This window comes from Oncorhynchus masou, unplaced genomic scaffold (genome assembly GCF_036934945.1).
Source record: "Oncorhynchus masou masou isolate Uvic2021 unplaced genomic scaffold, UVic_Omas_1.1 unplaced_scaffold_1412, whole genome shotgun sequence".
NCBI classification, from domain to species: Eukaryota; Metazoa; Chordata; class Actinopteri; order Salmoniformes; family Salmonidae; genus Oncorhynchus; species Oncorhynchus masou.
The window spans coordinates 117,501-132,813 of record NW_027004062.1 but is presented as its reverse complement, the minus strand read 5'-3'; the positions used below and the strand labels follow the sequence as shown (position 1 = coordinate 132,813).

The following is a 15,313-nucleotide window of genomic DNA, read 5'->3' as shown; positions in this document are numbered from 1 at the left end:
AGGAATGGTAGGAGTCTCAGTCCATCCCATTAGGAATGGTAGGAGTCTCAGTCCAGCCCATTAGGAATGGTAGGAGTCTCAGTCCATCCCATTAGGAATGGTAGGAGTCCCCATCCCATTAGGAATGGTAGGAGTCTCAGTCCATCCCATTAGGAATGGTAGGAGTCTCAGTCCATCCCATTAGGAATGGTAGGAGTCTCAGTCCATCCCATTAGGAATGGTAGGAGTCTCAGTCCATCCCATTAGGAATGGTAGGAGTCTCAGTCCATCCCATTAGGAATGGTAGGAGTCTCAGTCCATCCCATTAGGAATGGTAGGAGTCTCAGTCCATCCCATTAGGAATGGTAGGAGTCTCAGTCCATCCCATTAGGAATGGTAGGAGTCTCAGTCCATCCCATTAGGAATGGTAGGAGTCTCAGTCCATCCCATTAGGAATGGTAGGAGTCTCAGTCCATCCCATTAGGAATGGTAGGAGTCTCAGTCCATCCCATTAGGAATGGTAGGAGTCTCAGTCCATCCCATTATGAATGGTAGGAGTCTCAGTCCATCCCATTAGGAATGGTAGGAGTCTCAGTCCAGCCCATTAGGAATGGTAGGAGTCTCAGTCCATCCCATTAGGAATGGTAGGAGTCTCAGTCCATCCCATTAGGAATGGTAGGAGTCCATCCCATTAGTGGTAGGAGTCTCATCCATCCCATTAGGAATGGTAGGAGTCTCAGTCCATCCCATTAGGAATGGTAGGAGTCTCAGTCCATCCCATTAGGAATGGTAGGAGTCTCAGTCCATCCCATTAGGAATGGTAGGAGTCTCAGTCCAGCCCATTAGGAATGGTAGGAGTCTCAGTCCAGCCCATTAGGAATGGTAGGAGTCTCAGTCCAGCCCATTAGGAATGGTAGGAGTCTCAGTCCATCCCATTAGGAATGGTAGGAGTCTCAGTCCATCCCATTAGGAATGGTAGGAGTCTCAGTCCATCCCAGGTGGCGGCAGGGCGGCAGGGTAGCCTAGTGGTTAGAGAGTTGGACGAGTAACCGGAAGGTTGCAAGTTCAAATCCCCGAGCTGACAAGGTGCAAATCTGTCGTTCTGCCCCTGAACAGGCAGTTAACCCACTGTTCCTAGGCCGTCATTGAAAATAAGAATTTGTTCTTAACTGACTTGCCTAGTAAAATAAAGGTAATTTCTTTTTTTTTTTAATTAGGAATGGTAGGAGTCTCAGTTCAGCCCATTAGGAATGGTAGGAGTCTCAGTCCAGCCCATTAGGAATGTAGGAGTCTCATTCCAGCCCATTAGGAATGGTAGGAGTCTCAGTCCATCCCATTAGGAATGGTAGGAGTCTCAGTCCAGCCCATTAGGAATGGTAGGAGTCTCAGTCCAGCCCATTAGGAATGGTAGGAGTCTCAGTCCATCCCATTAGGAATGGTAGGAGTCTCAGTCCAGCCCATTAGGAATGGTAGGAGTCTCAGTGGGTGTTACAACATGGTACAGTTAGAGATATCATGTTGTCCAGGTAACTACAGAACACAGCTGTTTTCGTTTCACTTCCATTTATTAACCTCATTTACACATTAAGTCACCAGGACTAAACTCAGCAAAAAAAGAAACGTTCCTTTTTCAGGATCCGGTCTTTCAAAGGTAATTCGTTAAAAACACAAATAACTTCACAGATCTTCATTGTAAAGCGTTTAAACACTGTTTCCCATGCTTGTTCAATGAAGCATAAACAATTAATGAACACGCACCTGTGGAACGGTCGTTAAGCTTACAGACGGTAGGCAATTAAGGTCACAGTTATGAAAACTTAGGACACTAAAGAGGACTTTCTACTGACTCTGAAAAACACCAAAAGAAAGATGCCCAGTGTCCCTGCTCATCTGTTTAAATGTGCCTTAGGCATGCTGCAAGGAGGCATGAGGACTGCAGATGTGGCCAGGGCAATAAATTGCAATGTCTGTACTGTGAGACTGCTAAGACAGCGCTACAGGGAGACAGGACGGACAGCTGATCGTCCTCGCAGTGGCAGACCACGTGTAACAACACCTGCACAGTATCGGTACATCTGAACATCACAACTGCGGGACAGGTACAGGATGGCAACAACAACTGCCCGAGTTACACCAGGAACGCACAATCCCTCCATCAGTGCTCAGACTGTCCGCAATAGGCTGAGAGAGGCTGGACTGAGGGCTTGTAGGCCCGTTGTAAGGCAGGTCCTCACCAGATATCACAGGCAACAACGTCGCTGGACCAGACAGGACAGGCAAAAGGTGCTCTTCACTGACGAGTAGCGGTTTGGTCTCACCAGGGGTGATGGTCGGATTCACAAATATCATCAAAGGAATGATGGTTACGCCGATGCCTGTAGTCTGGAGTGGGATCGATTTGGAGGTGGAGGGTCCGTCATGGTCTGGGGCAATATGTCACAGCATCATCGGACAGAGCTTGTTGTTGAGATTGCCCTCAATGACGCTGTGCGTAACAGGGAAGACATCCTCCTCCCTCATGTGGTACCCTTCCTGCAGGCTCATCCTGACATGACCCTCCAGCATTAGAACTTGCAGGTGCCTTGGTGGAAGAGTGGGGTAACATCTCACAGCAAGAACTGGCAAATCTGGTGCAGTCCATGAGGAGGAGATGCACTGCAGTACTTAATGCAGCTGGTGGCCACACCAGATACTGACTGTTACTTTTGATTTTGACCCCCCCCTTTGTTCAGGGACACATTATTCCATTTCTGTTAGTCACATGTCTGTGGAACTTGTTCAGTTTATGTCTCAGTTGCTGAATCTTATGTTCATACAAATATTTACACGTTACGTTTGCAGAAAATAAATGCAGTTGACAGTGAGAGAACATTTCATTTTTTGCTGAGTTTATATAAAAACACACTGCAGGGAGAAAACACACGTAAAACATTTCTGTGGAACACACACACACACACACACACACACACACACACACACACACACACACACACACGACCCTGATAACATGGTTCCCTCCCTCGTCTCTCTCTCTCTCTCTCTCTCTCTCTCTCGCTCCCTCTTTTTCTCTCTCTCTCTCCCTCATCTCTCCTCCCTTCTTCTCCCTCTTTCTCACATATATCTAATGAATACCCTTTTCACACACAATCTCTACACAGACACACAATCTCTACGCACACACACAATCTCTACGCACACACACTACCCAGAGGTCACTTGGGGTGGTCAGGCCTCTAATCTGTGACACTCTTCTCTTCTTCCATCCTCCTCTCTCTGTCTCTTATGGTGGTGTTGTGGTCGTATTGTGGTTGTATTGCGGTCAGTGCTGTACAGTCATGTTGAGCAGTCTCTTGCTCAGTAAGGTGTTGTGTTGCTTCAGGTAGTCGATGAGATCAGCTTGTTTCTCCACTACCTCCTCCAGACTGGAGCCCTCTCTGGAGAGGAACAGGATAACGTTGGAACAATGTCAGAACTTTAAAACAAGGTCAGGACAACGTTAGAACAATAAAAAGGCAACATTAGGTGTTAACATAAGTCAGTCCAGGGTTAGGTGTATATATATATATATATATCTGAAGCCAGTCCAGGGTTAGGTGTGTATATATATATATATATATATCTGAAGTCAGTCCAGGGTTAGGTGTGTATATATATATATATTTTTGCACGCCCAATTTTTCAGTTTTTGATTTGTTAAAAAAGTTTGAAATATCCAATAAATGTTGTTCCACTTCATGATTGTGTCCCACTTGTTGTTGATTCTTCACAAACAAATACAGTTTTATATCGTTATGTTTGAAGCCTGAAATGTGGCAAAAGGTCGCAAAGTTCAAGGGGGCCAAATACTTTCGCAAGGCACTGTATATCTGAAGTCAGTCCAGGGTTAGGTGTGTATATATATATATATATATCTGAAGCCAGTCCAGGGTTAGGTGTGTATATATATATATATATATATCTGAAGTCAGTCCAGGGTTAGGTGTGTATATATATATATATATATCTGAAGTCAGTCCAGGGTTAGGTGTGTATATATATATATATATATCTGAAGTCAGTCCAGGGTTAGGTGTGTATATATATATATATATATCTGAAGCCAGTCCAGGGTTAGGTGTATATATATATATATATATCTGAAATCAGTCCAGGGTTAGGTGTATATATATATATATATATATATATATCTGAAGCCAGTCCAGGGTTAGGTGTGTATATATATATATATATATATATATCTGAAGTCAGTCCAGGGTTAGGTGTATATATATATATATATATATATATATATATATATATCTGAAATCAGTCCAGGGTTAGGTGTGTATATATATATATATATCTGAAGTCAGTCCAGGGTTAGGTGTGTATATATATATATATATCTGAAGTCAGTCCAGGGTTAGGTGTGTATATATATATATATATATATCTGAAGTCAGTCCAGGGTTAGGTGTGTATATATATATATATATATATATACCTGAAGCCAGTCCAGGGTTAGGTGTGTATATATATATACCTGAAGCCAGTCCAGGGTTAGGTGTGTATATATATATATATATCTGAAATCAGTCCAGGGTTAGGTGTGTATATATATATATATATCTGAAATCAGTCCAGGGTTAGGTGTGTATATATATATATATATCTGAAGTCAGTCCAGGGTTAGGTGTGTATATATATATATATATATCTGAAGTCAGTCCAGGGTTAGGTGTGTATATATATATATATATATCTGAAGTCAGTCCAGGGTTAGGTGTGTATATATATATATATATATCTGAAATCAGTCCAGGGTTAGGTGTATATATATATATATATATCTGAAGCCAGTCCAGGGTTAGGTGTGTATATATATATATATATCTGAAGCCAGTCCAGGGTTAGGTGTGTATATATATATATATATCTGAAGTCAGTCCAGGGTTAGGTGTATATATATATATATATATCTGAAGCCAGTCCAGGGTTAGGTGTGTATATATATATACCTGAAGCCAGTCCAGGGTTAGGTGTGTATATATATATATATATATATCTGAAGTCAGTCCAGGGTTAGGTGTGTATATATATATATATATATCTGAAGTCAGTCCAGGGTTAGGTGTGTATATATATATATATATATATATATCTGAAGTCAGTCCAGGGTTAGGTGTGTATATATATATATATATATATCTGAAGTCAGTCCAGGGTTAGGTGTGTATATATATATATATATATACCTGAAGCCAGTCCAGGGTTAGGTGTATATATATATATATATATATATATATCTAAAGTCAGTCCAGGGTTAGGTGTGTATATATATATATATATCTGAAGCCAGTCCAGGGTTAGGTGTATATATATATATATATATATATATATATATATATATCTGAAGTCAGTCCAGGGTTAGGTGTATATATATATATTATATCTGAAGTCAGTCCAGGGTTAGGTGTGTATATATATATATATATCTGAAGCCAGTCCAGGGTTAGGTGTATATATATATATATATATATATATATCTGAAGTCAGTCCAGGGTTAGGTGTATATATATATATATATATCTGAAGTCAGTCCAGGGTTAGGTGTATATATATATATTATATCTGAAGTCAGTCCAGGGTTAGGTGTGTATATATATATATATATACCTGAAGTCAGTCCAGGGTTAGGTGTGTATATATATATATATATATCTGAAGTCAGTCCAGGGTTAGGTGTGTATATATATATATATATATATATATCTAAAGTCAGTCCAGGGTTAGGTGTGTATATATATATATATATCTGAAGCCAGTCCAGGGTTAGGTGTATATATATATATATATATATATCTGAAGTCAGTCCAGGGTTAGGTGTGTATATATATATATATATCTGAAGCCAGTCCAGGGTTAGGTGTATATATATATATATATATATATATATATATCTGAAGTCAGTCCAGGGTTAGGTGTATATATATATATTATATCTGAAGTCAGTCCAGGGTTAGGTGTGTATATATATATATATATATATATCTGAAGTCAGTCCAGGGTTAGGTGTATATATATATATTATATCTGAAGTCAGTCCAGGGTTAGGTGTGTATATATATATATATATACCTGAAGTCAGTCCAGGGTTAGGTGTGTATATATATATATATATACCTGAAGCCAGTCCAGGGTTAGGTGTGTATATATATATATATATATATATCTGAAGCCAGTCCAGGGTTAGGTGTATATATATATATATATATATCTGAAGCCAGTCCAGGGTTAGGTGTATGTATATATATATATATATCTGAAGCCAGTCCAGGGTTAGGTGTGTATATATATATATATATATCTGAAGTCAGTCCAGGGTTAGGTGTATATATATATATATATATATCTGAAGTCAGTCCAGGGTTAGGTGTATATATATATATATATATATATATATATCTGAAGTCAGTCCAGGGTTAGGTGTGTATATATATATATATATATCTGAAATCAGTCCAGGGTTAGGTGTGTATATATATATCTGAAGCCAGTCCAGGGTTAGGTGTGTATATATATATATATATATATATATATATATATATATCTGAAGCCAGTCCAGGGTTAGGTGTATATATATATATATATATATATCTGAAGCCAGTCCAGGGTTAGGTGTGTATATATATATATATATATATATATCTGAAGTCAGTCCAGGGTTAGGTGTATATATATATATATATATCTGAAGTCAGTCCAGGGTTAGGTGTATATATATATATATATATATATATATATATATATATATATATATATATATATATATATATATATATATCTGAAGCCAGTCCAGGGTTAGGTGTGTATATACCTGAAGCCAGTCCAGGGTTAGGTGTGTATATATATATATATATATATGAAGCCAGTCCAGGGTTAGGTGTGTATATATATATATATATATCTGAAGCCAGTCCAGGGTTAGGTGTGTATATATATATATATCTGAAGCCAGTCCAGGGTTAGGTGTGTATATATATATACCTGAAGTCAGTCCAGGGTTAGGTGTGTATATATATATATATCTGAAGCCAGTCCAGGGTTAGGTGTGTATATATATATATATATACCTGAAGTCAGTCCAGGGTTAGGTGTGTATATATATATACCTGAAGCCAGTCCAGGGTTAGGTGTGTATATATATATATATATACCTGAAGTCAGTCCAGGGTTAGGTGTGTATATATATATATATCTGAAGCCAGTCCAGGGTTAGGTGTGTATATATATATACCTGAAGTCAGTCCAGGGTTAGGTGTGTATATATATATATATCTGAAGCCAGTCCAGGGTTAGGTGTGTATATATATATATATATACCTGAAGCCAGTCCAGGGTTAGGTGTGTATATATATATATACCTGAAGCCAGTCCAGGGTTAGGTGTGTATATACCTGAAGTCAGTCCAGGGTTAGGTGTGTATATATATATATCTGAAGTCAGTCCAGGGTTAGGTGTGTATATATATATATATATATCTGAAGCCAGTCCAGGGTTAGGTGTATATATATATATATATATATATATATCTGAAGCCAGTCCAGGGTTAGGTGTGTATATATATATATATATATCTGAAGCCAGTCCAGGGTTAGGTGTGTATATATATATATATCTGAAGCCAGTCCAGGGTTAGGTGTGTATATATATATATATATATATATCTGAAGTCAGTCCAGGGTTAGGTGTGTATATATATATATATATCTGAAGTCAGTCCAGGGTTAGGTGTGTATATATATATATATATATATATCTGAAGCCAGTCCAGGGTTAGGTGTGTATATATATATATATATATATATATATCTGAAGTCAGTCCAGGGTTAGGTGTATATATATATATATATATCTGAAGTCAGTCCAGGGTTAGGTGTGTATATATATATATATATCTGAAGTCAGTCCAGGGTTAGGTGTGTATATATATATATATATATCTGAAGCCAGTCCAGGGTTAGGTGTGTATATATATATATATATATATATATATCTGAAGTCAGTCCAGGGTTAGGTGTATATATATATATATATATATATATATATATATATATATATATATCTGAAGTCAGTCCAGGGTTAGGTGTATATATATATATATATATATATATATATATATCTGAAGCCAGTCCAGGGTTAGGTGTGTATATACCTGAAGCCAGTCCAGGGTTAGGTGTGTATATATATATATATATCTGAAGTCAGTCCAGGGTTAGGTGTGTATATATATATATATATATATCTGAAGCCAGTCCAGGGTTAGGTGTGTATATATATATATCTGAAGTCAGTCCAGGGTTAGGTGTGTATATATATATATATATCTGAAGTCAGTCCAGGGTTAGGTGTGTATATATATATATATATATATCTGAAGTCAGTCCAGGGTTAGGTGTGTATATATATATCTGAAGTCAGTCCAGGGTTAGGTGTGTATATATATATATATATCTGAAGCCAGTCCAGGGTTAGGTGTGTATATATATATATATATATCTGAAGTCAGTCCAGGGTTAGGTGTGTATATACCTGAAGCCAGTCCAGGGTTAGGTGTGTATATACCTGAAGCCAGTCCAGGGTTAGGTGTGTATATACCTGAAGCCAGTCCAGGGTTAGGTGTGTATATATCTGAAGCCAGTCCAGGGTTAGGTGTGTATATATATCTGAAGCCAGTCCAGGGTTAGGTGTGTATATACCTGAAGCCAGTCTCAGTAGTGTTGTAGGAGTTAGATGGTTCCTCCTGACTGATATCTGGACCAGCTCTGTCTCTGTTGAATCTCACCACCCTGACTGGAGAGAGAAAGTGAACACACACACAACATTAACTTGTAACCAATCAGTCTTTCCCTACTCTCTCCCTCGCTTTCCCGAGCTCCCTCAGTCACCGTCCCCCTCAGCCACCGTCCCCCTCAGCCACCGTCCCCCTCAGCCACCGTCCCCTCAGCCACCGTCCCCCTCAGCCACCGTCCCCCTCAGCCACCGTCCCCTCAGCCACCGTCCCCCTCAGCCACCGTCCCCCTCAGCCACCGTCCCCCTCAGCCACCGTCCCCCTCAGCCACCGTCCCCCTCAGCCACCGTCCCCCTCAGCCACCGTCCCCAGTCACCGTCCCCTCAGCCACCGTCCCCCTCAGCCACCGTCCCCCTCAGTCACCGTCCCCCTCAGTCACCGTCCCCCTCAGTCACAGTCCCCCTCAGTCACAGTCCCCCTCAGTCACCGTCCCCCTCAGCCACAGTCCCCCTCAGCCACCGTCCCCCTCAGTCACCGTCCCCCTCAGCCACCGTCCCCCTCAGCCACAGTCCCCCTCAGTCACAGTCCCCCTCAGCCACAGTCCCCCTCAGCCACAGTCCCCCTCAGCCACAGTCCCCCTCAGCCACAGTCCCCCTCAGCCACAGTCCCCCTCAGTCACAGTCCCCCTCAGCCACAGTCCCCCTCAGTCACCGTCCCCCTCAGTCACAGTCCCCCTCAGTCACAGTCCCCCTCAGTCACCGTCCCCCTCAGTCACCGTCCCCCTCAGCCACCGTCCCCCTCAGCCACCGTCCCCTCAGCCACCGTCCCCCTCAGTCACAGTCCCCCTCAGCCACAGTCCCCCTCAGCCACAGTCCCCCTCAGTCACCGTCCCCCTCAGTCACCGTCCCCCTCAGTCACAGTCCCCCTCAGCCACCGTCCCCCTCAGCCACCGTCCCCCTCAGCCACCGTCCCCCTCAGTCACAGTCCCCCTCAGCCACCGTCCCCTCAGCCACCGTCCCCCTCAGCCACAGTCCCCCTCAGCCACAGTCCCCCTCAGTCACAGTCCCCTCAGCCACAGTCCCCCTCAGCCACAGTCCCCCTCAGCCACCGTCCCCCTCAGTCACCGTCCCCCTCAGCCACCGTCCCCCTCAGCCACCGTCCCCCTCAGTCACCGTCCCCTCAGTCACCGTCCCCCTCAGCCACCGTCCCCCTCAGTCACAGTCCCCTCAGTCACCGTCCCCCTCAGCCACCGTCCCCCTCAGTCACAGTCCCCCTCAGCCACAGTCCCCCTCAGCCACAGTCCCCCTCAGTCACAGTCCCCCTCAGCCACCGTCCCCAGCCACCGTCCCCCTCAGCCACCGTCCCCCTCAGCCACCGTCCCCCTCAGCCACCGTCCCCCTCAGCCACCGTCCCCCTCAGCCACCGTCCCCTCAGCCACAGTCCCCCTCAGTCACAGTCCCCTCAGCCACCGTCCCCCTCAGCCACCGTCCCCCTCAGCCACAGTCCCCCTCAGTCACAGTCCCCCTCAGTCACAGTCCCCCTCAGCCACCGTCCCCCTCAGCCACCGTCCCCCTCAGCCACCGTCCCCCTCAGCCACAGTCCCCCTCAGCCACAGTCCCCCTCAGCCACAGTCCCCCTCAGCCACAGTCCCCCTCAGCCACCGTCCCCCTCAGCCACAGTCCCCCTCAGCCACAGTCCCCCTCAGCCACAGTCCCCCTCAGCCACAGTCCCCCTCAGTCACCGTCCCCCTCAGTCACAGTCCCCCTCAGTCACCGTCCCCCTCAGTCTGTCTCCCACTCAAATTAAATTCAAGGGGCTTTATTGGAAAGGGAACCATATGTTAACTTTGCCAAATCCAGTGAAATAGATAATAAACAGAAGTGACACAGTAAACATTACAAAAGTTCCAAAAGAATAGAGACATTTCAGATGTGATATTAAGGCTTTTTACAGTGTTGTAACGGTGTGCAAGTCTCTCTCTCTGGAATGTGAAGTATTTCTCAAGGTTGGTTCTGTGTGTGTGTGTTTAGGGTAAATATATATACACAGAGAGAGGGATAGAGAAAGAGAGCAAGAGAGAGATAGAGATAGATAGATAGAGAGAGATGAAGAGAGAGACAGAGAGAGAGAGAGAGAGAGAGAGAGAGAGAGAGGGATGATATGAAGGGGTTGAGTGCAGTAGTTAGACAGTAGAGATGTGACACATTCCACACCTCCCTCTAAGAGACGACACACACCGTCTGTCTGCCGTTCCTCTGCTGTTCGTTCAGCGCGGGGTGCTGGGTCTTCACCGATCCACCTGCACCCCAAAACCACAGACCCCATCTGGGGCCCGGATCCAGAAGTGTAAATAATGTCCTGGGTCTGATCTGATTGGGTGTAATCTCAAACAATTGCTGCAGTAGAGACAAAGAAAGACATCAGATAATTTCTGCTGCTGCTTTTCACCAGAGCTTGTTGTTGTTGTTGGCCAATCAGAAGTCATCAAAGTGGCAATAGGCTCATAGAGCCCCCGTGTGGTAAAAGTTAGGAGATATCTAATCAATGGAGGATGGAATTAAAATGAAAGATTTAAAAAGAAAAGGATGGGCTACAACCACCAAGAGCCAACAGCTAGGCTGCTACTTTATATTCTAAATTAAAAGGAGAAGGACGGGCTACAACCACCAAGAGCCAACAGCTAGGCTGCTACTTTATATTCTAAATTAAAAGGAGAAGGACGGGCTACAACCACCAAGAGCCAACGGCTAGGCTGCTACTTTATATTCTCAATTAAAAGGAGAAGGACAGGCTACAACCACCAAGAGCCAACAGCTAGGCTGCTACTTTATATTCTCAATTAAAAGGAGAAGGACAGGCTACAACCACCAAGAGCCAACAGCTAGGCTGCTACTTTATATTCTAAATTAAAAGGAGAGGGACGGGCTACAACCACCAAGAGCCAACGGCTAGGCTGCTACTTTATATTCTGAATTAAAAGGAGAAGGATGGGCTACAACCACCAAGAGCCAACAGCTAGGCTGCTACTTTATATTCTAAATTAAAGGAGAAGGAGAAGGATGGGCTACAACCACCAAGAGCCAACGGCTAGGCTGCTACTTTATATTCTAAATTAAAAGGAGAAGGAGAAGGATGGGCTACAACCACCAAGAGCCAACGGCTAGGCTGCTACTTTATATTCTGAATTAAAAGGAGAAGGATGGGCTACAACCACCAAGAGCCAACAGCTAGGCTGCTACTTTATATTCTAAATTAAAAGGAGAAGGAGAAGAATGGGCTACAACCACCAAGAGCCAACGGCTAGGCTGCTACTTTATATTCTAAATTAAAAGGAGAGGGACGGGCTACAACCACCAAGAGGCAACAGCTAGGCTGCTACTTTATATTCTGAAGGAGAAGGACGGGCTACAACCACCAAGAGCCAACAGCTAAGCTGCTACTTTATATTCTGAATGGAGTTGTTGTCGTTATCTGGAACTGTAGGATGAGAACTGTAACCCTAACCCTATCTGTAGGATGAGAACTGTAACCCTAACCCTATCTGTAGGATGAGAACTGTAACCCTAACCCTATCTGTAGGATGAGAACTGTAACCCTAACCCTATCTGTAGGATGAGAACTGTAACCCTAACCCTATCTGTAGGATGAGATCTGTAACCCTAACCCTATCTGTAGGATGAGAACTGTAACCCTAACCCTATCTGTAGGATGAGAACTGTAACCTTAACCCTATCTGTAGGATGAGAAACCCTAACCCTATCTGTAGGATGAGAACTGTAACCCTAACCCTATCTGTAGGATGAGAACTGTAACCCTATCTGTAGGATGAGAACTGTAACCCTAACCCTATCTGTAGGATGAGAACTGTAACCCTAACACTATCTGCAGGATGAGAACTGTAACCCTAACCCTATCTGTAGGATGAGAACTGTAACCCTAACCCTATCTGTTGGATGAGAAACCCTAACCCTATCTGTAGGATGAGAAACCCTAACCCTATCTGTAGGATGAGAACTGTAACCCTAACCCTATCTGTTGGATGAGAAACCCTAACCCTATCTGTAGGATGAGAAACCCTAACCCTATCTGTAGGATGAGAACTGTAACCCTAACCCTATCTGTAGGATGAGAAAGCTCATTCACTGCAGCCCACAGTTAGCCTAGCTAGCTATCATTAGCTAGCTTGACTAGCTTCTTCCGGTCTGATACCGTCGAGACAGGTACTAGAATGACAGATTACTAGCCACTACAGATTACTAACCACTAGGCTAACCTGCCGCCCCGTCGAGACAGGTACTAGAACGACAGATTACTAGTCCAACGCTCTAACCACTCGGCTACCCTGCCGCCCTGTCGAGACAGGTACTAGAACGACAGATTACTAGTCCAACGCTCTAACCACTCGGCTACCCTGCCGCCCTGTCGAGACAGGTACTAGAACGACAGATTACTAGTCCAACGCTCTAACCACTAGGCTACCCTGCCGCCCCGTCGAGACAGGTACTAGAACGAAAGATTACTAGTCCTACGCTCTAACCACTAGGCTACCCTGCCGCCCCGTCGAGACAGGTACTAGAACGAAAGATTACTAGTCCAACGCTCTAACCACTAGGCTACCCTGCCGCCCCGTCGAGACAGGTACTAGAACGAAAGATTACTAGTCCTACGCTCTAACCACTAGGCTACCCTGCCGCCCCGTCGAGACAGGTACTAGAACGAAAGATTACTAGTCCAACACTCTAACCACTAGGCTACCCTGCCGCCCTGTCGAGACAGGTACTAGAACGAAAGATTACTAGTCCAACGCTCTAACCACTAGGCTACCCTGCCGCCCCGTCGAGACAGGTACTAGAACGAAAGATTACTAGTCCTACGCTCTAACCACTAGGCTACCCTGCCGCCCCGTCGAGACAGGTACTAGAACGAAAGATTACTAGTCCAACGCTCTAACCACTAGGCTACCCTGCCGCCCCGTCGAGACAGGTACTAGAACGAAAGATTACTAGTCCTACGCTCTAACCACTAGGCTACCCTGCCGCCCCGTCGAGACAGGTACTAGAACGAAAGATTACTAGTCCTACGCTCTAACCACTAGGCTACCCTGCCGCCCCGTCGAGACAGGTACTAAACTCAGTCTGGTGTAATGCTTGACCCTCTCAGTCCATCCCATTAGGAATGGTAGGAGTCTCAGTCCATCCCATTAGGAATGGTAGGAGTCTCAGTCCATCCCATTAGGAATGTTAGGAGTCTCAGTCCATCCCATTAGGAATGGTATGAGTCTCAGTCCATCCCATTAGGAATGGTAGGAGTCTCAGGTCATCCCATTAGGAATGGTAGGAGTCTCAGGTCATCCCATTAGGAATGGTAGGAGTCTCAGTCCAGCCCATTAGGAATGGTAGGAGTCTCAGTCCAGCCCATTAGGAATGGTAGGAGTCTCAGTCCAGCCCATTAGGAATGGTAGGAGTCTCAGTCCAGCCCATTAGGAATGGTAGGAGTCTCATTTCATCCCATTAGGAATGGTAGGAGTCTCAGTCCATCCCATTAGGAATGTTAGGAGTCTCAGTCCAGCCCATTAGGAATGGTAGGAGTCTCAATCCATCCCATTAGGGATGGTAGGAGTCTCAGTTCAGCCCATTAGGAATGGTAGGAGTCTCAGTCCATCCCATTAGGAATGGTAGGAGTCTCAGTCCATCCCATTAGGAATGGTAGGAGTCTCAGTCCATCCCATTAGGAATGGTAGGAGTCTCAGTCCATCCCATTAGGAATGGTAGGAGTCTCAGTGGGTGTTACAACATGGTACAGTTAGAGATATCATGTTGTCTAGGTAACTACAGAACACAGCTGTTTTCGTTTACTTCCATTTATTAACCTCATTTACACATTAAGTCACCAGGACTAAACTCAGCAAAAAAAGAAACGCTCCTTTTTCAGGATCCAGTCTTTCAAAGGTAATTCGTTAAAAGCCCAAATAACTTCACAGATCTTCATTGTAAAGGGTTTAAACACTGTTTCCCATGCTTGTTCAATGAACCATAAACAATTAATGAACACGCACCTGTGGAACGGTCGTTAAGCTTACAGACGGTAGGCAATTAAGGTCACAGTTATGAAAACTTAGGACACTAAAGAGGACTTTCTACTGACTCTGAAAAACACCAAAAGAAAGATGCCCAGTGTCCCTGCTCATCTGTTTAAATGTGCCTTAGGCATGCTGCAAGGAGGTATGAGGACTGCAGATGTGGCCAGGGCAATAAATTGCAATGTCTGTACTGTGAGGCTGCTAAGACAGCGCTACAGGGAGACAGGACGGACAGCTGATTGTCCTCGCAGTGGCAGACCACGTGTAACAACACCTGCACAGTATCGGTACATCCGAACATCACACCTGCGGGACAGGTACAGGATGGCAACAACAACTGCCCGAGTTACACCAGGAACGCACAATCCCTCCATCAGTGCTCAGACTGTCCGCAATAGGCTGAGAGAGGCTGGACTGAGGGCTTGTTGGCCTGTTGTAAGGCAGGACAACGAGTAGCGGTTTGGTCTCACCAGGGGTGATGGTCG

General features: G+C 44.2%; 1 protein-coding gene across 1 annotated transcript in view; it reads right to left on the bottom strand.

Annotated features, from left to right (window-relative positions):
• Positions 1-3,028: 3,028 nt before the first annotated feature.
• LOC135530749 (transmembrane protein 192-like) overlaps positions 3,029-15,313 on the bottom strand; it is a 34,324-nt gene continuing 22,039 nt past the window's right edge. Inside the window, exons 5-6 of the mRNA XM_064958948.1 lie at positions 8,718-8,811; positions 3,029-3,413 (exon numbers count right to left, since the gene is read on the bottom strand). Coding sequence (XP_064815020.1) covers positions 3,299-3,413; positions 8,718-8,811 — 209 coding nt within the window. The 3' untranslated portion in view covers positions 3,029-3,298. The remainder of the gene's footprint in view (positions 3,414-8,717; positions 8,812-15,313) is intronic.